This window comes from Falco rusticolus, chromosome 2 (genome assembly GCF_015220075.1).
Source record: "Falco rusticolus isolate bFalRus1 chromosome 2, bFalRus1.pri, whole genome shotgun sequence".
Lineage (NCBI taxonomy): Eukaryota > Metazoa > Chordata > Aves > Falconiformes > Falconidae > Falco > Falco rusticolus.
In genome coordinates, this window is record NC_051188.1 from 45,027,302 (window position 1) to 45,054,155 (window position 26,854).

A 26,854-nucleotide genomic window follows, 5' to 3' on the forward strand; every position below is an offset into this window, starting at 1 on the left:
TGGGTGCGCGGGAGGGCTGGCGGGAGGGAAGGAGGATGGCGGCGGGGAGGGGGTCGGGGCTGCGGCCGCGGCGGGCTCAGCATCGCGGGCTGAGCCACGGCTGGTTGTGGCAGGGAGCGGGGGAGGTCTCAGCCTGCGGATCTAACTGGGGTCTTAACTTCTCTCTGTTTTCTGCTTTCTTTCCAGGTTACGAATCAGGTAAGCAGCTTTTATTCGAGGTAACCTTTAGTGTCGCTTCAGCTCTAGGCCTGTCTTTCATTTTCGTGTAGTAAAGGCTCCTGCTTCTCCAACGAGAGTAACCCCTTCCTCCCCCACGGGTGCCTTCTAGTACTGGACTGTACTGGACACTCCTCTGAAACCTCTCAGTACGTAGTGTAATGTAAAGATACTATATAGAAAAAAAAACCCAAAAAACAACAACCAAACACCCACAAGCTAAAGGAAGAGAGAACAGAATAGATAATGTCTGGCTATTAATGTAATGTAACCTCTGATGTGTCGCGAGGTGGGTTTTAATTAATTGATGATTAAAACATTACTATATAATGTGTGCCTGTTCTGGACCTGTACAGGATGGCTTTGTGCACTTGCATGGGTTTACTCACACCACTGTGTTGTCTCTTCTTTGCCTGCCCATAAGAAATAACGTCATTTTACTATTTTTGCACTTTGCTGCTTATTCATGACCACATCTGTGTGATTTGTTATTTCTGGTTTTGTAGCGTAGTAGAATCCATGCTAGAGAAAGGAAGCTTGTTCTAGTCCACAAAACAATGTTAAGTGCTAGATAAATTCTAGCTGAAAGGGTATCACACATACTCCAACCCTGCATCAGGTTCTCAGTGGCAACTTTGAGTATCTTTAACAAGCATTAGAGGCAAGACGTTGATCCTAGCAGGCCTGTTGATAACGTTAAGGGTAGTGTTTAAGCCAAAGGACTTAAGCTTCCAGCTGTAAGATTACATTCTTAAAACTGTATTGTTGAAGTATTTTGGAAATCAGGAATTTCTGTGTGTGAAAAATGTTTTGTTTGTTGTTGTAGTAATACACTGCGTCTTCAGGAGAGCAAAAAGTTATTTGATGCTGCGTCATTTTGTACTTTGCTTTATAGTTTCCTAGAACAAATAATTTTATAATTTTTACAGTATTGCTACTGTGGAGAGTTCTTAATCCTAGTCCTCAATTAAAATTAACAGCCTTTCGTGGGAGTTTTTCTTGGATGTGTGTTATAATCTCCTTAAGTTTTAGACTTCTTTTAAGTTTTGTAATTCAGAGACTAGATTCCTGTTTAGAAGGAAGTAAGTATGAGTAAATGACTAGTACAATTTCAAATTCTCTAACATCGCTTTCCAGATGTTGATGTTGAGATGTTGAGATGAGCTCGTTACAGTTAATTTAAGCTGTAAAGTATAAACTGAGGAGGAAAAACAATGTTACTTTTTTTAAAAAAATCTGAATTATCTTCTGCCACTACATGTTTGTTATACAGAGTAAATCCTGAAAAAACACTAAATGAACAACTTAAGCATGTTGAAAATCTGGCTGTCTTGCCCATTGGCTTTTTGTTGATAATGGATATCTGTCAGTTGTGGGTGATCATGGATTATTGGAATTTTCATTCTGCAAGGATTTTCTTCTTAATATTCCTGTACAGAAAAGGCCACTTTAGACCACTTAGACTTGCTCCTTCACTGTATTTTGCCAGTCTTAACTTAGCAGTGGTTGCTGCTACTATCTAGACTAAGAGATTTATATTAAAAAGAAAAGAAAAAATGGTCAGTGTTGAATATGAATACACTTTGCATTGTTAGTCATTGTTCTTTTAATCTCATCAGTACAGTGGTAAGCTGTAAGAACAAGGCTATTAGTCACAAGTTGCTCATATCCTGCTTATGTTTAGAACAACAATAATAGTAATTTGAGATTCAAATGAAGTTGCAAATGCTTTTTAAAAAAATCCTGTGAAGTTAATTGCAAGGACAGACTGGTTTTTTTGTGGTACTCTGTTGTGTTCTCCAAAATATTCTAGAATTCTTCAGGATTTCAAAAAACCCACAAACTAACAATGGTGTGCCCTTAATAGCTGTAATGTATTAAGATACATACACATAAAGAGATACATCTAGTAGTAGTTTTTTACACAGATATCTAGACATGTGTTTCTTGGTGTTTTGGGGTTGGGTTTCTTGCTGTTTTTTTAAAAATTGTATTTTGTTTGTTTTACTTGAGTGTTACACTGTCCTTGCAATGTACTACTCTTAGTGTTAATGTTATTGCCAGGTGTGTGAGTGAACTCTTAAAACTAAAAAAAATTCCATTCACCTGTAAGGTGTGTGGATTCTTAAGTCTTAGTTTGTAGTCAGAACTGTCATTACAATTTAACAAATGGTTAGCCTATTTTGGTTATTGTACAAATCATACCCTATTTTAATAGTAACTGGAAAGAAAATGTACTAAATACAGGTTAATTTGCTTTTAATATGTGCTTACTATGCTGTGTGCTCTCTGGTTTTGACATGTAAGTTGCAAGTTTGAGACTTTAAATCTTTGTGGTTGGAATTCAGACAATAATGGAGAAGTACTGGTATTTCTCAGGGTATGTGAAATCTTTTCAAACTATCTTGCAAGCTTTTCTCTATCTGAAAGCATTTATGCTGTAATACAAGTCTAGGAATTTCTAAATCCTTGGTGTATATATAGGACCTCTCTTCGTGCATATGTGTTAGAATTATTTAAAGGTTCAGAAACTGACTGAGGATAAACAGGGATATTCTTTTTTAGCTTGAAAGATTTACAATGGCAGTGACTCACTCGAAATACCACAGCCACCTATCTGTTGTGGTATTTTTAAGAGAGAAGTCAGCATACTTAGATGTACCATATAGTGCTAATATAATTGTCACGATGCCTTTTTTTTTTCTCCTCCCCTTCAACACTGATAGGATGAATTGTTAGTCCACCTCTGATACAGAAGGTGTTGATGATTCAGCTTTTACAAAGCTCCACTTTGTGTACAGTGATGATTGGGAGTGGTTCCTTTTCTTTCACCTTCAACTGAATCTCTTATGAAACCTTCCCCACTAATGGGAGAGAGAAAGCAAGAAAATGGGATTTATCTGCCCACTGTTTACCATATTATATTTGGCTGTGTATGTTCTCAATTTCTTCTACACACACACAAAAGCAAAAACAAAAAAAAACCCCAAAAATGCAACAACAAAAAACCTCACCAACCCCCAAAACCAGACTGCAACAAATTATTGCAGTGAAAAGGCCAGACACAAACTGATTGTTCATGATGTCACTTAAGTTTGGCTTGCAACCCATGACTGATTTCCTAGCATGCACAGATAACAACCAATACTACTTTTTTGTTTATCTTTTTTGATGTTCTACCTTTCTTCATTCTCTCTTACCTTTCTTCATCTCACGTGCTCTAAGAAACACCCCTACTTTCTACATAAGGTACCATTTCAACTCAAGCATTGGCTTCAGGTAGTTCAGGTTAAACAACTGGGAGGTGACTGTGGCTTGGGTTTCTCTTGCGACCTGAGGGCTTACTTCCTGGTTCTTAGTTACCTTCCAGCATTTTTTCCAGGCCTTTGATCCTACCTTTTTTTTTTTTTCCCCAAATCCATTAATGTACTGAGACTCAGCTACATACAGAAATTAATTTTAGTCCATGGGTGACCTTGACAGCTGTGACTTTAGAGTCACGGGGGCAATAAAGATCACAAAACATAGCACAAATGGCAGAAACTGGATACAGCCAGTCTTCACCCAGTCACGGACCACATTTTTTAAGGGTGTTGGGGAGACACAATTTAAGTATTCTGAGGAAACAAACTTTACTCTTCCTAAAAGGTCTTTCAACTTTATGAACTCTTTAACATTATCACACAAGCTTTCCCAAAAGAAAGCCCTAGGGATGGAAGTAACTGAAAGTGCCCACGATTCCTGATGTGAAGGGTGAAAATACTTGTAGATGAGCTGTGTTGGAGTGGAAGCATGTTGGATGTGAAGAAACAGAGATGTCCTTCTGAAAATGCTTGGCTAAGCTTACTTTTTTACTTGGGAGTGGGGGAGTAGAGTTGAACTCTCTGTTGCAAGCAGAGTGGAAACAGTAGACATAGCATGCATGCCTGGAAAACAGCCTGTTATTATGACCCTCAGAAGGCGAAAGACCGGGACTCAGTTTATGCCTTTCTGTAAAGAGAATACCCCCAGAAAGCCTTCCACAGAGCCAGCAAACGGGAATTGTTGAGGCTGTGGCATAGCATAGCAAAGAATAAGCCGAAGGACAAATACAAAGGGATTGTAGACATCCACTGTAAGATCACTTGTTGAATGGCTTCTAGTTTAAAATATCTCGAGCTATATAGACTTCTTCTTGAGTTTAAATGGGTAGATATGCTGTAAAAGGAAAATTGTAACTTGTTTTGGGGTTTAGAGCATTATATATATGAGTAGTTGAAGGATTGACTTAGATCTTCCTTTGTACATTCCTCAGTAACTGAAAGCTAAGAAAACCACGTATTGCATTTCTCTATTTGTACTTGCCACTTCTGGCCTTTTATTATGCTCTCTTTTGCTTAGTTTCTTCTTCTGTTTCAGTGACAAACTAAAAATTGTAACCATGAGACCCTTACTCTCTGGAACACTGTTTAAGGGAATGAGGTGCTACAGAGTGGAAAACCAAGCCATAGCAGTTCATGTGATAGGTTACTATATTGCACTGAAGATGCTTTTCCCCACTTTCGCGTTTTCCTTGGCTTAAAGGACAAGCAGAATCAGTAGAATCCAATTGTTGGTTTAGTATGCTGTAGAAATACTATCCATAAAAGCTTGTTTGGAGGAGTGGATTGGTATGGCTTGTGCCCAGTATGAATAATTTAGAGCATAGAAACAGGTCTCTGTTTTTCACAGTGTAATTTGGTGTCCTGTGCTGAACCAGTGGCTCAGTAGCTGCACCTCAGGACTCTGGAGCATTCTAAAACTCTCACTCACTGGGGTGGTTTCAAAGGAAGCCTGGGTCAGCTGGTTAGTTTGGGTTTTTCAGCACTTTGTATTGTTGCCTGTGTGATATCCTGGTTCAATATATGTGGCAGTACCAGTACCTGGGCATACTTAGTATTAAGTTTCAAAACTGCTTGATGGATATGTTAAAAAATAATATACCTCTCATGGTGAAGATCAGCTGTAATTCAGCAGTGCTCTTTGAGACACTCTGAAAAAAAACTAACTCAATTGGAAAGATAAAAATTTTGTGGGTGTAAGATCTCTCACATTTTTTATGAAGTTGAAAGTGTTCCCTTTTTTCCCCCTTCATTGCAAATTTTCTAAAAAAAGTTTAAAAAATTGTGATGATAAATGGGCTGTATTCTTTGAACTTTATTATGAGGTTCTGAAAATCAGTGTTTGAGGATATTTAAAGAATTTCTAATAAATATTGAATTTCCCAAATAAGTTTATTATAATGGAGCATCTCTTGCGTAAGCAAGACCATACTGTGGCCACTCTAACTGGGGAGTAGTTGGTAAAGAAGAGTAACGCACCTCATGTAAGTTACAGCCATTTATTTGCTTCTGGTATGCCTTTTGACCAGCTGTATAGAACTAAAGTTTCTACAGCTGCTGCCGTCTTGTCACATCAGTCAATTTGATTACTAGTCTGAAAGATGCGTTCTCTAAGACGTATTGATAAATGATCCCTTTATTTTAATTCCACAAATTCCATAATGAAAGAATTAAGAAATATATCCTCATAAGGCCCAAACAATAAAATACGGTTTGGGTGATTACCTTATTTCTAGAAAAGGATTTAACTTCTGAAACAAAGTATTTTGCTTTCAAGTCTTTATACATAATTTATAGGGGCATATTACAAAAATCTGTATTTATATTTGTAATATAGATTAGTAAGAATTGGATACTTAAAGGGCTGAATACAACCATGTATTTTTGGATTTTTATAAATTGTAATATAAGTGCTTTTCAGTGTGGGTTTTTTTTTTTTTTTTTTCTGGGTGATAACTCCCTAACACATCTTATGCAGTGACTTACGACTTCCTAGGTAAAAAGATAGCTTCGGTTTAATGAAGTGCCAAAAATTCTTGGGCTTTAACGAAAAAGTTACAAAATATTGGTTGTCTCACTTGGTTTATTTGGATGTAGTCCTCCCTGTTTCCTACAGCCATAGGCTTGTGTTTTGGTATTTGTGTGGTTTGTTTTTTGGGGTTTTTTTTTCAGAAGAAGGTCTTAACTGTGTTTTTGTTGTGATACAGCAATGCTTTAATGCGCTGAGCAGAAGTAGAATAAAATGTAGACTCTGTTGGTGTCTTGGCTTGCATTTGCATTAGGAAGAGGATTACAACAGTTGGTTCTTCCCACAAAAGCCCTTTGACTTTTGCATCTGAATGTATGGAAATGTTTGTGCTTTTTGCCAGTTTTATGGTTTCATGGTTCCAGCTTCTATACAAGTACTATAGTAAAATGTGGAAAACTCAGTCATTACTATGATGACTTAGTATTCAGAATGTGGCATTCTTGAATATTTGCAAATGCTGTCCCAACTTTAATTGCACCTAATTTTCAAAGTCCATCTTGTTTCAGTGTTTGTCCTCACTTTGTTTTTATGTGCAAGTGACAGTACAAAAGAGCACTGCTACTTCAGACTATTTAAATTGCACATTAACTACTCCAAAGTTTTCTGTTAAAATAAATTGCACCCTTACTTCTTCTTACCTCACTTACCCTTCCCACATCTCCAACAACCCCATAAATCACTTCTTCCTACTGGCTGCATAACTGTGTTGGCAGAAGTACTTCTATTTTACACTGCTGAAATCAAGTCTCATGAGTCAAGATGTTGCTAAGTTGCCTCTGTCCACTGGGTTTCCATTCTACTTTGAGGCTCTTTAAAAATAAATAAATAAGCATGAATTGTTTTTTTATAAATAAATAATTTTCATGAACCTTAAAGGTAGCCAATGTGCTTCAGAGCAGAATCAAGTATTAAAAATAACTGCTTTGTGCTTCTTTCAGGTCTAACAGTTAGTAGGTTAAAGTATTGGTACCAACAATGAAAGCAGTGTAGCTTATACCACATAGGTAACGTGCCTAAATGTGCTTATTGTAATGCTTTTTGCTATTAACTAACATTTAGACATACATATTTACAGTGCGTGGTGATTTAGAATAGCATAGGGTTGGCTGGAAGGGACTCTTAGAGTTCTGTAGTTCAGCCATGTTCTCTTCAAAACAGGTTGCTCAGGAACTTGTCAAGTTCTGAATTCCTGAAACGATGGACTTCACAGCCTCCTGGGCAGCCTTGTACTAGTGTTTGACCATGATCATTATTTTTAAAATTTAAATGCTTTCCTTATCAAGTTCAAATTTCCAGCGTTCCAGCCTCTGTCCATTGTTTCTCATTGTTCTATTGTCCACTGCTGAGTCTGTCTTCATCTTCTCTGCTCTCTCTCTTAGCTAGTTGAAAACAGTATTTCATAAGGCGCTTCCTTCTCACCTGGGGGGGGGGGGGAAAGGAGAAATTGAGAAACGCACATAAGGAGGAGTGTGTGGAAAGTAATTTCAAAAGTGTTTTGTCTGATGGTTAGTTGGACCAGTGAAAAACCAAGAAGAGTTTCTTAGGAAGGTATTTTCATACAACAAGAAAAGAGATAACTGGAAGTATGGCAACAATCAGTAAAAATAAAGTTCTGAAAAAGTTAATAAACTAGATACAGGCATGCGTGATGTTTTTTCTTGTTGCTGTTACTGTTCTTCATGAGCCCCTGTAAGACTTCTGCAATGAAGCCAAGTATGGTTTTTTTTTCTTCTTTATCTAAGGATGCTCAAAGAGGTGTGAGTTAAGGAGTCAGCAATGTGATATGCAGTGACTGAAAAAGACTATCTAATACTCTCTTGTGCAGCTCTAGAGAAATATAAAGGTGCTATTTAACCTGAGTACTTATTAATAAGCTGAGAGAAAGAAAGCAGCTGAAAGTGAGTAAGCCCTCAGATACAATGTAAAGTACCCTTAACTGCTCTGTCCAGCAGGTATCTGTAGAATAAAATTGCTTGGATAATTACTGAATAATTGGAATACAAAGCACCAGAGGTCCCTCCCTATGAATGACACTGTCTAAAAAGCATGCAGAACTGCCTTCTGTCCTAAAACAGGAATGCTTTTGTCTGAGGGGAAGGGGTTGCTTCAGCTCCTGGTGCATAACTGACTCCTTTCTGTACCAGCATCTTTGTCTGGGCTAGGAAAAAGCTAGGAGACTGAGGGGGGGGGGGGGGAAGGAGGTTTAATATAGTTATTACTAAGCTATTCATGCAGCTTCCCTAAACTGAAGCAGTTGCTTGTGACATCTTTTTCTGACCTTCCTGTGTTACATCTAACTAATATGTGGTTTTGTCCTTCTGAAGAACTCTTCCTGGTTCCTAATAACTTCTTATTCCTACAAAATTTCTTCTACCCAGCCTTGCTAAATACAGTCTTACCTTGCTTTTATCAATTCATAACAGTGGCAAAAAATTATTTATCTGGCTGTGTAATTGACTGAACTCTCTTTTTTTTTTTTCCCTTGCATGTCTCCACATTAAAAATAAGCTCTATATATTTGTTTTAAGAGTTCTTCCCATGCTGCCATCTATTATTCATCTGTTACCCATCTGCCAGTCTGTCTTACACAGGGGCTTATGCTTCCAGTTTTTATCATATACTTACTGAATTTTCAGAAGGATATATCTCCCCTCCTCCCAGGCCTGAAGGAAACCTTCTTGATAGACAGAGGCATCTCTTTTGCCTATTTTTGTCTCTCCTTAGTATTTTTTTCTTTTTTTCTGACAATTATACAATAAAGTTGTTAATGCTGCTCACATGTTTAACATCACTGCCTGTCATACTAAGCCTGTGCTCTTGCTGTTCCCTGTAATGCTGATCAGCACTTCTAGTCATCACTGTCATATACAGAAACGTACAATTCCTTAGATTGTAATGTTTCTAGGCAGTATGGTAACACAAAAGGCACCCTCTATCTGTAGAGTTTTAGTTATGCTGAATATTTCATTAAGGAGTTTGAGTAGCTGTTCTTGGGTTTAGGGAGCATTCTACTAATGTGGAGTTTGTGGCTTTGATTTTTGATGTTGGCTGGGTTGGTTGTTTTTTTTCCACAGTGGTGTAGAACAGGACAGGAGACCCTAAATCACTTATTTCTCCAGTAGCTCAATATGATCCTTCTAGCATTGCCTCTTCTAGGCAAGGGAAGTGATTGTCCTCCTGGACTCAGCACTGATGTGGCCACAGCTCCAACACTGTGTTCAGTTTTGGGCCCCTCACTACAGGAAGGACACTGAGGTGCTGGAGTGTGCCTGGAAAATGGCATTGAAGCCGGTGAAGGGTCTAGAGAACAAGTCTTATGAGCAGCAGCTGAAGGAACTGGGGTTGCTTAGCTTGGAGCAAAGGAAGCTGAGGGGAGACCTTACTGTTCTTTAGAATCACCTGGGAGGAGGCTGTAGTGAGGCAGAGGTCCGTCTCTTCTCCCAAAGAACAAGCGATAGGGCAAGAGGAAACTGCCTCAAGTTGCGCCAGAGGAGGTTTAGATTGGATATGAGGAAAATTTTCTTCACCAAAAGGGTTGTCAGGCATTGGAACAGGCTGGGCAGGGAAGTGGTTGAGTCCCCATCCCTGCAGGTATTTAAAAGATGTGTAGATGTGGCACTTGGGACATGGTTTAGCAGTGGACTTGGCAGTGCTAGGTTAACGGTTGGACTCAATGATCTTGAAGGTCTTTTCCAACCCCAATGATTCAATGATTCTGGTTGTGGGGTCTTTTTCTAAACTGAGTGTTGTTTTTATGTTGTTGGGGTTTTGTGTCCTTACTTCATGTAATCTTGCATAATAATAATAATTAATAATAATTTTTTTTTCTGGTTATGTTACTTTTTCCACAGTTCTGAATCACAGCAGTTAAAACGATGGAAAGATTAGTCATTTGCTTCATAAGGAAAGTGCTAGAAGTACAAACAGTATTTTAATGCACCTATATGCATACTACCTCCCCTTTTGGTTTTGTTTTTTTTGGTTAATCATAAAGTGGTAATTATTTTCACAACCTTGAGGGTTAGAATAGGAGTTCAAAATATACGTCTTCTGTTTCATCAGCTAGTAAACACTTAAAATTTTCCCTTTTCTCCATTTTCACTAAAACATAATATTTCGGCCTTCTTCCCAATCTTGGTAAGACTCAAAGATTGTACAGAACCAAAAGAGCTTAGTGCATTGCATAAGGAAATTCACTCAGAAGATTGCTTACTGTACTTCAAAACTACCTTGTTTTTTGAACTAGTCAAAAAGGCTAGATTCTACAAAGCCTTCGTTATGACTTGTGCACGGTTCCATAAACCTCTACATAAGGAAGGAAAATTTCCTTAAGAGCCTGATAAAGACACTTTATTACTGTAGATACACAGAAAAGCTGTATTTTTTCAAGATATTCTTTAAACTTTTTTCAAACTTAAATCACCTTTACTTGCCCTTCGTTTTGATGTCATGTCTTGCAGTGTAAAATGGAAAGAGAATAATGCATTTAAAACGGTAAAATTTTGGGGGTTGGTTGGTTTTTATTTCCCCCCCTCAAAACACTGGCTACAAACTGTAGCTTCATTCACTTAATAAACTTCAGGATATTTGTATTTTCTATTTTTTGCCCCTTTTGTAGCAAATATCCTTAAGTGTTACTGGTAAGAAATCTTCATCTTCCTTACTCTTTAGAAATCCTTGTTCTCCATACATTCAGCCTTTGTAGAAACTGTTTCCTTTATATCTCTTTTTAAGTATTGAGAGACAGCCCCTTTGCTATGTTTCCTGAAAGACAACCACTTTGCCTCTTGCCCATTACAAGTTGAAACTGGTATTTGAAGGGATCTCATGTTAGATGAAGACACTTGTCTTTTGTTGTATGTTCTCATGTTTTGTTTTACTAAAATACTCATTTTAGGTATTTCTCACAGTTATATAGGTATGAATCTACTAAAAAATGGTGTTACTGTTACTGAATTCTTGTGTGGATGTGTAAACCTGCACGCTAGGTGGATTATGGAAAGAAGAGAGTCATCTGTGCCTTTCTTTTAGGCTTATCTTATGTTATTCTTAAGCATCTTTGCTGCAAATGTATCAATAAATAGATTTTCTCAAGTAGGGTTGAGCAGGAAGTATGATGAGGCTTTTAAAGTAATCTTTCCCCTCTAAGAAAGATAATGGGCAAATCACTCTGGTCTTTTACAGTATCACTTTTGGGAACAGTATCAAGAACTGCAGAGTTGAGTTTTGTTGGGAGCTTGCTAAAGAAATGCCTTAGGAGTTCATTGTTTTTCCATTAAAGAGGGTAGAGGAATATTGCTTGCTGCATGTTTTTTCAGGCATTTGAATTTACAGCTGTTTATCAGCAGACTCCTTATTTTAAACTTGAGAGCCCCAGGTGGCTGGATAAGACTTTTGTGTGGAATATGTTTTTTCAGTGAGAATATACAGTAAGTTATGAAACGCTGACATCTTGGAAAATACATGGGGTTCCCACATCTTTAAGTTTTTCTCCAAAATGTATTACTTTTACCAGTAGAAGTAGTTTCAAATTAGGATTTGTGTATGCCACAGTGTACAGCTAGCTTTTCCTTATAATTAGGAATGGTCAGTGTGTGTATAGAAACTAGTTTCTGAATTCAGTTAGGTTCTTCTAGACTGGTAATAGAAATACTTCAAATTATTTTAGATCATGCATAGTTAATAATTCTGCAGCTGTTATTGTGGTACATATCTGAGTAAAAGAAGAATATCTAATTAAAAAGTGAACACCCAATTGTAGGCTAAGGTTGTCAGAGCTTAGTAGGTGCTGCAGTCTCTTTCCTTCTTAAGTGGCTTAATGTTAGGTAAAAGATCCAAAATCACTTCTCGTATTCTGACACATAGCTATAATATAGGAAACATGATCAGAAAGCCTTTGGCTGAGATGCTGTTCAAATATTCTAAAAAAGCGACTGAGAATTACTTGAAGATTCATGATTAGTCTGGTACTTAATCCTTGTCTAATTCAAAATATGTTATTCTATCATAGTTTGAAAGGATTTTTCTTGTAAAAGAACACCTTAAAAAGTACACCTACTGAAATATATATCTTGTATCTCTTTGCTCAAAAGGTCATTAAAGATCACAACTTTTTGAGCTGCTAAAACCCAGCAGCTCCAATATAATGAGCGCTGGTGTCAGGTACTCTGTAGTACTCATGAGACAAATAATATCATGTTTATTCATATGTGCTCTGATCCATGATTTGTAGTTAGTGACTATTCAGTACTTCTGTATTTTATGACAAAACACTTTCAAAATGGCTGAAATCCTTTAATGCTTCAGTAAATAGCGCTAGGAGTGTTTTCACTTCCGTTTCATAAAGCTATTTATTTAAATAAAACATGGGGATTTTGAGTGTCATTGTTAGCCCTATGATTTGTTTAGCCTTATTTATTAATACTTGAGTCTCGTTTATTCTCCTTTATGCTCCTTAATTTTTGGAAAGTACGGGTTGTCGCAATGTATTTCACGCTGTAAATACTCTGTTATGTTTCTAAAAAGGTATGTATATGAGCATATTCATTTAGTAGTATTCTATTTTTTTCTTTTCCAGTTTCTCAAACAGTTAGGTATACATCCTGACTGGCAATTTGTAGATGTTTATGGTATGGAACCAGAACTGCTTAGCATGGTGCCAAGACCTGTCTGTGCAGTGCTGCTTCTCTTTCCAGTAACAGAAAAGGTAAATATCTATTTAAAAATTGGCTAATCACTTTTGTTGTAAATGAAATGGGAATGAACAACTTGAGTCTTGTACTTTGGTGTCATAAACAAGGTGTGACTCAAACCTTATTTCAGAGACCTCTTAATTAAAAAAACCAAAATGCTTCCTTCAGAATCTTCTTTTGATAATCTGACCTGTATATTTCCAATTTCTTTTCAAGTTGGAATGTGAACAGCTAATGTAGAAGCACAGACAAATACATCTCACATTTTTCTAATACAGACAATTGATGGTGGGTTTTTTTTAATATGCACTGTGAAATGGCTCAGATCTGCTACTTATAGCGAAAGCTACAATAGCTTAAGCAAATTAAGAGGTAGTGTGTAAGATTATATGAAATGTAACTACTTCTGGAGTTTTTGTACTGTTGCACTGACCAAACTTCAGTCCACTTCCAGTTCAGTCATCGGTACCAATATGGCTTTTGCTTCTTGGACTGATGGGGCATACTTCTAAAATGAGTTCCCCCTGCTTCTTCCTCTGTTAGACATGGAAATGCTTGGTTTGATTAAATCTTCTAATCTGTGTTGTGATGTGTTTCTACGTAGCAAAGACATTCATCTTGCGTATCTCCTTTGAGTGTTATGTGAGTTGAAATGCGTAATTCATAGTGATCTTCCAGTTTATAAAAATCTTACGTGATTGCGATAAGGTTAGCCAAAAAGTTTGAGGTGAATCTACCTAAACTTCTTCCTTCTAATGTGTGTCTCAACAAGAACACATGGTTTATAAGAACAAAGCAGTTAGCTATTAAAACTTAACTTCTACAACAAAACCTGTTTAGAGGGAAGAGTGACTAAGTTAGTAGTCTTACTCATCAGGTACTGCAAACTTCTGTGTTCTCAGTTGCTCCATACAGCTATGCAGGCAGTCTTTTTCAGGCTTGATTTCAGCCACCTTGATAGTTTTGAATATAAGCAAAGTCTTAACTGTCCTCACCTGTCTTTGGGGTCTTTCCATCACCTTTAAGGCATTGTTTTCTGTGTTCTGTGGTTTCTGTCTGGCTGCTTGAGCTACACATCTGAGCTCCTTCTGTGACTGTCACTTTTCTTTTGCCTCCCTGCCTGTGCAAACTTCCTTTCTTGGATCATGCTATGGGATCATCATCCCATGGGAAAGAACAACTTTCCTCTTGTTCCAGAAGGTGTATCCAATTTCGTCCTGAGGAAGCATATGACAAACAGAACTGGAGAAACAGCATATGTTCTGTTGCATCGATCAATCACATTTGATCATCAGCCAAATATTTGAGACTTTCTACAGCATGTTGATACTTCAGAAACATAAGGGACAGAAGTGTTTCAACTGTTTAGCCCGAGTGTGTGAAGTCTGAATCTTTCATGTGGAAGTCACAATGTTCTGAAGCTTTTGTTGTTTAGTGTGAACTCCACGAGACTCTTCAGCGTTATTTTGTATTTCTGGAGTACTTCTCCCCTCCTCAGTCTCCCTTTCAATATGGCCTATTATATTCTGCTTTTATTTAGTTTATTATTTATTTATGTTTCCTGGCTCTGTCTACACTTATGAAAGTATGCCTCTTAGTTTTGCTGCCTTCGTAAATGCTTTTGTGTCATGCCTTTGCTCTTCTGTCTAGAGGTTCCTTTCTTTTGTGCTTCCTAGATACCAATTTGCTTAAACTTGCTTTTAGGGCAAGATATTCTTGTTGGCATACAGATAGTCTTAGGGTGCTTGTCCAGTTTAAAGGTCAGTGTCTTTTTTTTCTTAGTCTTCATTGTCTGTTCTAGACAGAGTGAATACTGTAAGGGTTGGGCGTTTGGGGCATAGTCCAACGAACATATGTGGGATAGGTTAGGAGGGACCTCTTGAGGTGATGATCTGCTCTAACCCTTGCTCAAAATTGTATTTCAGTATTCTCAATATTTATATGTTTGGTTTTGCCATGGAGTTTATTTTGGTGAGCGGGAAGCGAATGACAGCTATGTTGGTTACCCTCTGTAATCTGAACTTTTGTCCAATTATGCTCTCCGAAATTTGGGCTGGTTTTGTTAACTTGTAGATAAGTGGTACCATTCAGACAAGGTGTAAGCGTGGAATCGTGATGCTGGAAAAGTTCTTGTTTCTGTTTGTCACTGATGGTACACAGAGTCTGAGAGAAATTTCTCATGGGTTTTCAGGAATAGTTCCATGATAACATTCTGCATTCAAACTCTGCTTTTGTCACACTTGTATGAAAAGCCCATCTACTTCAATATTTTCTTTTTTGTCTGCAAAAGTACCTAGTAAAGAGGTAAAGGAGGAAGAAAGAACAGTGTTGTCTGGAATATTTGAAGTTTTCTTTCATTCTTTTCCTGTTTGAGATGAAAATCTTAAACACAAAAACCCACACAACAACAAAATCCCCCAACCAAATAATAAAAAAAAACCCACAAAAAATAACCCACCCCCTGCAGAAGAACCAACAAACCACAAGGAACAAAAAAACCCCCACAAAACCAACACACTGTTACACAGTATAACAGATTTTAGTCGGTTATGATCTTTATAAAACAAGTACTTTAGATTGTTCAATCAAACTAAATTACTACTTTTATTGTGGAAAATAAACATTCATTTTACAAATATGGCTTTTAAAGGGCCATTTTTGAGGCTGTAAGCATTATATAAATCTTTTTTTAAAATCCTGGAAAAAAATGAAATTTAAAAATGGAACTTGTAAGAATGTTTCATGCTGATTAAACACCTGAAGTATTATGGTTTGCTTGATAGCGCTTTGAGACCTCTGGCCTTAAAAGCTTTTTGTTGAAGAGAGATGGTGACAGGTGCTCAGATCAAGGAAATATTTTGAACATTTTTGAAATTAGATTAGATAACATAATATTTCAAAATTGTTTCAGCTGTGACTGGTTTTTGACTACTGACAAGGCATTGGTTTAAGAAATGATATAGAGCTGTTCAGTTGAGTAAGTTTACATGTACGTGTTGGACCACATCTGTTAAACATTTCAAATTGCAAGTTGAGTTTTGGTTGTTATTAGTTAGCTGTTGTTGCTTTTAAAATTACTTTTGCTTGAATACTGTAGCCAGTATCTATTTGTACTATATGTGAGACGTTTGTAACTTTCCTTGTAGTATGAAACCTTCAGAACAGAAGAAGAGGAGAGAATAAAAGCTAAGGGGCAAGATGTCAAGTCATCAGTGTATTTCATGAAGCAGACCATTAACAACGCTTGTGGAACAATTGGGCTAATTCATGCTATTGCAAACAACAGAGATAAAATGAACTTTGGTAAGTCTTTTTTTTGCCAGGTGGGTTTTGTTGGCTTTTCTCTTTTTTTTGTTAACTGTGGGGAGGCAGGGAGGGAAGGACACATTTTGTACTATTTTCTCTGAATGTAACTATTCATAAAGGACGATCTCTACAAAAGAACATTTTGACCTATAATTATAAAAACTATATTTCATACTAATACATGAACTAAAGAACTCAAAACATTGTGAACTGCCGCAGGTAGCAATTCCTTTTGCAGTCAGCCTTCAGTGTCTTAAAGATACAATGTAATTACATCTTTAAACCTTTCATTGGATGTAAGCATTCTATAAGCTTTGAATGAAGTTGGAGTTAAAGTGTGACTCTAATGATGTTTCTTTTGGTGTGTGTTTTTTTTTTTTTAAGAAACTAATTCTTCACTGAAAAAGTTCCTAGAAGATTCATTATCTATGACTCCTGAAGAGAGGGCCAAATATCTAGAAACTTATGAAGTTAGTATCGTGTGGTTTTACTTTTATTTAAAATGGTATAAGAATTACTTGTATGAGCTGGTGCTGTCCTTAGGACTTAATCCAGTGAAGAAGCACTTGAACAATTTGATTTTTACATGTGAGCTTGTGATCAGACAGTTGCTACAAAGAAAACCCTACGTTGGTGGGTTTTAAAGTATTCCTGCCTGCCAGCAGAATGGACTTTGTCAATGTTCCCTCATCCATGTTAATTCCCTGGCTTACTTTTAAGATTACTTTGAAATGGGTGGCAGGCGTTTGTGATCTTTTTGGTGGGTTCAGGATGCAGTTTAATGGGCAGTCTAAGTTGATCTGGGCCAGCTGCTGAAGAGATGGTCCTTCTGCTGCCACCTTTCATTTGTGCCTTCTAGTTATCTTTCTTTCGGTTCTAGCAGTTTGGGGCACACAAAGAGCTGATTTGGATGAAATATAATCTCCTTTCCCTGCTACGCCAAGCAATTAGATGAGCTAGGTAAAAGTGTGGTTAGCCAGATTGTTAGTGCTGTTTGAAAAGATGCAGCAGAAACATCTGGCCAGTGGTAGAAGCGGAGACCAGTGTTGCTGCTTCTGATGGTAATGATGATCTCTCAAAATGAAAGTTTCTATGTTCTGAGTTCAATTGAAGCTTATTATGAAGTGCTCAGGAGTAAGGGTGTTAACATGTGGCTGAGGGAAGTAGTAACAAATATAAACAGTAGCGGTTTGATGACATTTTCTGTAGAAGTGTTGGACATGATATTTGATCAGAGCTTCTATCTAAAGTATTTTGTCTGCTCACAAAGTGATACATATACCTCCAAAACACTTGCCTGTGGTGTTTTCTATGTGTAAAAGTGACATTACAAACTGTTAGGTATTTGATTTGAATTGACTGTGATGAAACTGAAATACTGGGCTTCCAAGATCCTTAGAAGTGGACATTTTTTTATTATAAGCACGGAACAAAAATAGTTACATTTATGGCATTTAATAAAATTAAGAGCATACAGTGATTCTTAAAACACTTAAAATCTCTCATTTAAAGTCTGATTGAAATATGTTTTAATTTTAGGCTATTCGTGTCACTCATGAATCCAGTGCCCATGAAGGTCAGACTGAGGTATTCCTTTTTTTAAAAAAAAACTATCTTTGTTAATAACTGCTTTGAGTTGACTGTAATTGAAATGAGTCATATATTAAAAGTTTACAGTAAAATGGAGACTATTGCTTGGTTTGCAGTATTGTGTCATTAGTCAAAAATCAGGCTACAAAATCAAGTGGCATTGTTGGGGCAGGGAACCAGACTTGAAGCTGGTGGTGGGTTGGGGGTATTTTAAGCTTTTGTGTAAGGTGTCATCTTTTCAGAGTAATTCAGCCAGCAATAGTGTTTTTAATGAAAGTTGAGGTTTTGATGTTGCAAATTAGTAGGTAAGACTGCAAGATCTATAGTAATCACACAAGTGGAACAAACATTTTACAAGTCTGGAAAGTTCTACTTCAGGAAAAGAAATAGTACAACACTTGGTTTGCCATTGTGTATGTGTTTTTTGTATACAAATACTAATTCAGATAAATTCTCACTAATACATGTATTTACAAGCTTTTTTCCCCCAACAGATTGGGTGATATATTTAAAAAAACCAAACACCACCCCCACCCCCCAAAATCCCACAAAACCAAAACTCAATTCCAAACCCAACAAAAAACCTTAACATAAATATAATTTTCACGTTCAACATTCTTCTGCTTCAGTTGTAGTAACTCAGTTTTCCATCTTCCTGGTTCAGATTTCAGTATCTGTTCCACAGAAAGAAAATTGATTAGACTGTCACTAGCACTGCTTTGTTTGAAAAAGAGAGGAACCCTCCTTTGTTTGACTGTGACTCCAGTGGCTCATCCACTTTTCTTTTTTTTTTTTTGAAGTACAGAAGGTAAGGTTTTCTTTATGGCTTGTGCAGTATCTTCTGAACAATGCAGGAGAAAGCAAAGCAGTCCTTTCTGCTCCCTCTTGCCCCATCGTCTGGAAATTAAAATTAAGAGGATTGTTTTAACCATTTCGGTTAGATACTGAACTGTCTTTGTGATACTTTCATTAAAAACACCACCACTCTTTCTTCTTATCTCTTTCTCTAAATTAATCAAAGTTTTATATTGCAAGAACAAATACCAGAACAAAACTGCATTTCTCTTCTTTTTCTAAGTGAGAGACTCTAAAAAAAATCTGGTCTGTTTTCTTTACAAATGAGTCCTTTTATAGATATTCTTGGCAAGCTCAGTATGAGAGAGGCTATGGAGATTATTCCCACAAATTGCTGAAGACTGAATCTTTTCTCTTTCACAAGAAAGGAACTTAGGAAGAATTTCTTTAGCGCTTCTGATGTACTGTGACATTCATACAGAGCATGGTTTGTCTCTGCATTCTTCTGGCAGAAATTATGGAATGATTGGGAAAGAAGTGCAAGGGCTTTGTAGTTCCTGAGAGTCTTTGTAGAGTCGGGAAGCATCTAAGTGATGATGGAATACCCTAACAAGTGACAGTTAACTTCTTGAGCTTTCACAAGTTAATTCGTTTCCTGATCAAGATAACCACAGTACAAAAGATTAATAATTACGTGGAAATATGAAGACTTTTTTCATAATAAAAATTTACAAGATTGTCCTAGCAACCATGTCTAAAGACACATTAAATAAGTAGTTTCCTTGCCAAATATTTATTATTACATTGTGCATAATTTAATCTGGAAGTAATTCAATATGGATATTCCTTAGACTGGTAAAATAACTTTTTCCTGTATTTCTGTTTCCAAAAGCTGAAATACTACAATGGTTAAGTACATGTCTTAGGACCATTTTTCAGAATACTTCTGAACCATCAACCAAGAAGGGAAGAAATAAACAAGTTACCTTACTGGAACATCTAATTGCCTGAAGATCTGTCCTACCACAGTGTAGTTAAACGGGCAGCGCAGCCTCCCCTTTCCTCTGTACAGGAGGAATTTTTTTACTTTAAAGTACAGTTCTTCTTAAGCAACACAAAATCTGAAACATGAATATGCCGAGAAGTGTAATTGAGTGTTGGAGTGAGTTAATATCCTAGTTTTTTCCTTCCAGTGGTACATTTTAAATGTTGCTATATACATCTTAATGTACTGGTGAAGGAGCTCATGAACAGCATGTCCTTAAAGATGCTAAAGTTAGCATATGCAGGTCCTACAAGGATGTAGACTTGTCCTGCAGGGTAAGTTCATAACTTGTAGCACCTTTGGAGCACGAGAGGAGAGAATCCCATAATTCCTGCATATCAGTTATTGTTACGATTACTTTCCTGAGAGTTTAAACTTCCTTTCAGAGCACTGGAAAGGAGCATGTTTGCCTTCCTATGTATGACTCTGCTGGGGTTTTGTTTTCCCCATGACATTCAACCCTCACCCCCCCACCCCCCAGGATAGCTAGAGTGTTTTGCATAGAAATCTTCCCTTTGAATAAAGTTGCTCAGTAGTAAGTGCTGTAGCTTTGCAAGCAAAAAGTCCTTTCCAGGTCTCCTACAGAATTAAAGATTAAGAAAACATGCAGGTCTTTCTTGGGATGATTAACTTGGCTTACATTCTTCCCAAGAATAGCCTGCTCTGGAGGTAGTTCTGTCCCCTTAGATAGGTATTGTATACTACTGTCCACTCAGATTCTTTTGAAAACATTTCTTAAGCTCAACTGTATTAGAATAACTTCCAAAAGTGGGATATATGGCAGTCAGCTTTGCTGATTTGGTTAAGAAACTTTGTAACTGCTTTCAGGATTCCATTCTCTTTGTTCTGCCATGCAAAACACACCATCACACCATTGAGATTTTCTGAAATTTTGAGATGTAGAAAGGTTCTCTTCTGATAATGCTTTTTTTTTTGGGGGGTGGAGTGGCTCTGATTTCTCAGATATTTGAGGATGCTGCCTTTAAGGCTTCTAAGTAAAGCCTTGATTTGTTGATTGCTGACAGTCTTTCTGAGTCTTCACAAGCTTTTTTGTATCATCTCAATGGCTATTTGATTTTTACGATATGCTCTGGATTTTCTGCTTTTGTTTCTGTTCCATGTATGTGAGTATATCAAACCTTAAAATAAAGCAAGTCTATTTAGGAATAAAAAAAGTTAGAAATAATAGAGCAAAGCAATGCTATCTTTCTAGTATCTGTGCATTCCATCTGTTTATCTTGTCTGGTGGGTAAGATTTGTTTCTGGTTTAGGATAATCTATAATCAGATATTTTATTTTGTTTAATTTCTTACGTTTTTGAAGAAGAGTTCTATTTGGGGGAAAAAATAATTATTTGGCAAGATATTGCTTGTGTAACTTCAGTAGTGGCCTGCTAGATTCTACATTCCAGTTAGTGATTGCTGGAAGAGAGGAGTTATGGTGAACAGTTTGCTTTTGGGATTTATCATTACTGTGCAATCTATTGAGATGAAGCATTAGGATGAATTGCTAAGCAAAGGGTTTGAAGCTGACAGCTATAGAGTGGGGTGCTTTAGCTTTAACAGGCTTCCCAAGTTTGATAGCTGTGATTAATTTGCCTAGTTTAAAACACAACAACAAAAAGCTCACAAACCACCAACAAAACCCACAAACAAAAAAGAAAAGTTTGTGTTCCTAGCCATTTTATATAACTTCTGGTATTGCATTTAAAACTGTTACAGGCCATCTATAGACTGGAATAGAAGTGAGTATTTTGGGGAGGGTTTTATGTATTAGAATATGTGAGACTTTTAATGAAGTTTAGTGAATTTTTTTAAAACATATTTCTTAAATAGAGACATTTTTTGTTCTTTCAAAGAGATTAAATTTTAAAAACTGTTAAGCAGTTTTCATTTTGCTATTTCATCTCAGGCTTGCAAATTCAAAGGGTTGTAAATTTGGTCTTACTCCTTCAGGCCAGGTTTTGTACCAGGTTTGATTCAAGTTCTGTGTTAAGACTCCTGGATTCTATGGCTCCGTGGCTCGCTTTTTCTGCTACAGTGAGGCAACTAAATAGATAAAGCAGTCTTATGGGTACTTTTATGTGTTTGGTTTTTTTTTTTAAAAAAAAAGGTAGGTCTATTTAAAATTAATTTGGTAGCAAGGTCTGGGAATAATTCCACAGGAGTGGTGTTGGTTTCAAGGGTGGTTTGATTCTGGTCCCATATTCCAGTACCATAATGATGCCAATTGATGTAACTCCTGTAACAGTCTTTCTGTTAAACTTTATGCTGCTGAAGCTTACACTTTCTCAAGTGACAAGTACTTCGTATCCAAAGCTGCCAAATAAAGGACCTAGGTCTTTACGATAAAGCTTCATGGATTCAGCTCGCCGCTCTTTCTGTGTGATAGCTCCTGAAAGACAGCTATTGCTGAGAACAAGAATAATTGCCAGCTACTCAAGATCCTCTTTATTCTTTCATGAGTCTTCTGCTGAGCATATACTTTTGTTTGTAATACCTAGGATGTCTGAAGATGTGGAAAATATAACCTGTCTCTTTGCAGAACTGCACTTTTAAGCTGGTCCTTATATTATTGCTTCATACTGAACAGTGTTTGAGCTTTTCTGGTTTTGTTTTGCTTTTTTTTTCCTTTTCGTTCTTCCTTTGCCTCATTCAGCAGTTCTTGAACTCCTAAAAACTGTGGTACCACACATCGTCTTGACTACCCTCTTATAAAAAAACAAAACAAAAACCTGAAAAAACACCATCCTTCAAAAATATTGAAGACAATAGTTTGTGGATGCTAGACCATCTGCATTAGCTGTCTAACCTACAGTGATTATTAACAAAGAAATGGTGGCAAAATCTCAGAGAGGAGAAGCAGCAATTAATAGCACTGATCAGGGTCAGTTTTATATCTAACTTTTTTTGTATTACTATCCTGGGTTGCCTTATTTCAAAACAATCAAGTAACAGATGAGGAAATCTGAGGGGAGAGTTTTCTTTAAAAAAGGAAAATGTGTCATTGCATAAGAGAGACTTCCACATCTGGAGTCTTTTGCAGAGCAAATACCAGCTTTGAATTTGGAGTTAGGGAAGAAGCTTCTTCCCTATCCTGCCTACTAATTTTTAATAATAAAAAGTTACTGTATAGTTTTCTGAGAGAGTAGGAAAGGAGGAAAATGGAAAGGCACGCTTAGAAATAAACCAGTGGAAATTTTCATTCAAACAATGCTATGCTACGATAGCTTGAGGGAGGTGATACCAGGTAGAAAATATTATCTGTTTGATTCTTGAACTAAATGACCTTTTTAATATGTGAATATAATAATGTGAGTAGCAAGATATTTTTGTTGTGCTCTCATATTACTGACATGCACTTCCACTGCTTTGCAACTGTACTTCATTACAGCTCAGTTCTACAGTAAGGAAGATGGCAAGCTTTAATTGGCCTTTGGTCAAGAAATCAGATCTAGAGAATAATCTTTATTCAATTTCTGCATTTCTAAATGCTTTAACATGCTTGACTGTTGTTCAAGTAATGTTCTGGTAATGACATCTGAAGTTTTAGCCAGCTATGTGTGTCTGTTGAAGTCATTCTGGATTGTTAGATTATCTACAGTACCTGCTGCCTTCCATCAGCTTCCTAAACAGCTTCCTAAAAGAGCTCATCCTATAGCCTTGTAAGAGCTAACACTGGCACAACTGTGGCAGAAGCACACTCCTGGGAAGAGAGAAGGCTTAACAGACTAGACTTAGATCAGCTTTTGCTTCTGTGGACAGCAAATACTCAAATAGCTGTGGTGTGAAGTAATTGGCGGGCAGTTCGTGCAACATCAAGGTATCACTAACTGCTGACAGATAGCTTTCCATATCACTCTGTTATAAAGTTCAAATGATAGAGCAAACTTTTTATTATGTCTTGTGGTACTTGCGGCATATGGAACCACTTTTGTGTTTGAGGTTGACATTTTTTTGGACAGGGGAGTTTTAGCATGGTTTATGCATTACTGCTTAGCAGAATGTGATTTGTGGTCTTTGGGAAGTTTACTTCTTTAAAGGTTATTACAGCATAGCTCAAAATAATGTTTCAATCAATCACATAAATACAAGTGAAATGGCCCCATGAAATACCTGTGTTAGATATTGGTTAGAGTGTAATAAGAGTTTTTGATTTTGTTTGTGGCCTAAATTATTAGGAGAAACTTAGGAGCTCTCAAATACCTGTGTTACCTTTCCTCTTCCTTAGAGGTTATTAAGAATGTCCAATGAAATGAAGTTTAACCTACAGTGTTTCAGTTACTAGTTAATATGGAAGAGAGAGGAAAACAGAACTGGAATATAAAATATATCAACCATTTCAGGGAGCACAGAAAATACTATCTCTGGTTCTGTAACTTTTCCTGTTTATTTCGTTGTTTTGTTTGGGGTTTTTTCAGTTCACTTCATATGTCTATTTACCAACTGACGGCTTTGGCTACTAGAACTATACATTGGGCTAAATGAGGCTCAGAACTGAGAAGACTGAGGTACTGCATCTGAGCTGCTGCTTCAAATGAAAACAACATTCTTGTACCTCATTAGACCTCTATCAAAAGATCGGTGGTGGAAAAATTAGCCTTTGAAAATAAAAACTGGTATTTGACTCTGTCAGTATAAAAGTCATAAGGAAGAACTGGCCTTAGATGTTCACAAAAAAATGAAATACTTGTGCACATCAGTATATTTACTTAGATGTACTTTTTGTTCACAAGTATGATCATGAATATTTTTAACATGGATTGAAGTTGGCAGCTACTAAGAAAGCTACCACAGCTTGATTTCTTCCTTAACTCAAACCATAACTGCAAACTGTAGTCTGTAAACTTGTTTAGTGTGCCTTGAGAACTATAATCCTGCTTGGAATGCGCCAAGTTAGGCTTTGATCACAGTAACAGTCATTAACATTGGCAAGAACTACGTAGAGTCAATGCACTCTGTTCTCAACTGCTATAAAACTTGAACTTTCAAAGATCTCTGGTTCCCTGGGGCATTACAATTTATCGTTAGGGAAGAAACATAAAGGAGCTTCCCTTTCACTCCTGACAAGAACATATGGTGGGATTTTTTTCTTAAATAGCCCATATTCCTTAGTGTTTCTTCTGAATAATGCCTCGTCTTGTAAAGAAACATTTGCGTCTTGGGAGAATATAACATCAATTATATAACTGTTTCTAAGATGATTTTTGTTTAGCTTAGCATTACAGAACAAACAGGTAATCTCTTCTGTAAAGACAAGGAAGTTGCCTAAAACTATTAGCTATACCTTTTTTCTCTTTTACAGCCTATGCAGTGAAAGTGTAAAAATGAGCTTACTAGAATCATGTGTTTTGGGAATCATACTTGGTTAGTCTTTGACTCATTGCATTGCCGTGTTATTTAACATACCAGTGTTTCAGAGACATGCAACAATCTGATTTCTGTACTTCAATGAGCAAATAACTAGTAAGATATTAATACAGTATTGCTCCGAATTGTTGTTCTGGGTTTATGCTTAACCATAAAATCTGCATGAAGGAACTCTGATTCCTAGGATGAAACATAACTATAGAGGATATTCGCACCCATAAAGCAGTCCATGAATTTAAATAAGTATATAATAAATAAATAACACGTGAAGTAACAAAATGTTTCTACAGTTTTGCTTCCAACTTCTCTACCAATCAACTGCCATAAGTGGGGGTTTTTGTTGGTTGGTTGGTTGGTTGGTTTGTTTTTGCATCTCTGCAATCCATAATGCTGGCGGTGCTGTTCTTGCACTATCTGTGTAAGAGACAGAAAGCAGCAGGCTCTAGCCATGTGTTTGCTCAGTGGCGTTTTAGCAGGCTGATCATGACAGGTGATGGTGGAGTTCACACTCAACCTGCTTCCCTCAGGCAGAAGAGAAACTGATTTGGTGCTCTTTTTTTTTTTTTTTTTTTTTATTTATTTTCTTTATCCAGCCACTAATTTGGGGGAAAAAAAATGTAAGAACTTAAGATCCTTAAGACTCCCAACATTTTACCAGTATGGCTGAAGGTAGGCAGTAGGCTAAAACTATTCAGAGAATTGTTGCATGAACCAACTTTGCTTGAGGAAGCACTCTAAAAATATGGTAATGGGATGTGCAACAATGCTGTTCAATTTATTTAAGAAGAAAAAACCTTGCAGATGAAAAAATATTTGAAAGAACCTAGTTAATTTAGATTTTGCAGAGCTCCCTAACCTTTGGAATTTTCTTTTTTGTAATTCCACTGATTTTTGATCACAGAAGTCACCATTGTGATAATCTAGCTTGACTTTTGCCTAACATAGGCCATAGAACTTAAATTTAGGTCTTCAATAAAAGGTAAATTATCACTGATTTTGGAAAGATTTTTGGGGGGGTGGTGCTCTGATCTGACCATTTTTCTTGTCTTTAAGCTCTGTCTTTACCCATTTGTCTAGCAAAGTAATACTCTGGGGATAATGTCTATTCCTAATCATGGATTAAACTGACTTGGAGAATACTGTAAAGATTTTCTTTTTACCAGCTGCAGAAACACTAATTAAATGTACTGGTACAGAAGTTGATCAGCTAGTAGATACAGTCCAATCCAGTTTTTAAACTGTAGTCTCAGTTTCAATATATATTAATGCTGATAATTGTAACATTGACAAAGCAAGGAGGTCTGTGAGGACCTTAACTTCCTGCGAGTTTGCTTGTGGTACAGGCTTTCGTTACATGTAAGGAAGTTCAAGTTAGGATCAAGGCTTTTCTTGCAGTTGAAATATTCATAATGTCTCTCATTCGTGTGAATTCTGTGATGTACTGTTGGAGATGAGCTCACGAAGCAGCTTCTGCCTCTGTGGAATACTTATTTTGTCAGGCTCCTCTTCCTGTCTGGCTGCTTATCTTCTTATAAAAGACTGAAGGAACTTAATGTCTCTCAAGATTTCACCACCACCACCACAACAGGCTTGAAATGTAGTTAAAAGGTTAAAAACACTTGTGTGAGAATAAGGAAGAGGTTTTTTTCAGATAGTGTGATGCATAGGTTTAATCTGCAGTTAAAAAACCCACTAAGGATAATGACTTCTAAGGAAGAAAAAAGCTATTACACTTTAAACTGTAATACAGACCCTTTAAAACATTGTGTTTAATTCAGTAATGAGTAATTACTTAAGCAAAATAAAAAAAGCCTCAAGAGGTGGTGGTGGAAAATTCTATTAAGTACGTCCTCCCTGGGTATAATCTTAAAGCTGAAATAACTCTAGTATTGCCCGTTTGGCTGGAGAAGTTGCACTTCTTACTGTCGCTTCGACATTCTCCCACCTCTACT

General features: G+C 36.8%; 1 protein-coding gene across 2 annotated transcripts in view; it reads left to right on the forward strand.

The window, feature by feature from the left end:
• UCHL3 (ubiquitin C-terminal hydrolase L3) overlaps window positions 1-26,854 on the forward strand; it is a 46,125-nt gene that overhangs the window by 340 nt on the left and 18,931 nt on the right. Inside the window, exons 2-6 of one of the 2 annotated variants that reach the window (XM_037377292.1) lie at window positions 187-198; window positions 12,683-12,811; window positions 15,944-16,100; window positions 16,488-16,573; window positions 17,643-17,690. In XM_037377292.1, coding sequence (XP_037233189.1) covers window positions 187-198; window positions 12,683-12,811; window positions 15,944-16,100; window positions 16,488-16,573; window positions 17,643-17,690 — 432 coding nt within the window. The remainder of the gene's footprint in view (window positions 1-186; window positions 199-12,682; window positions 12,812-15,943; window positions 16,101-16,487; window positions 16,574-17,642; window positions 17,691-26,854) is intronic. The other variant, XM_037377293.1, reaches the window with a different exon arrangement.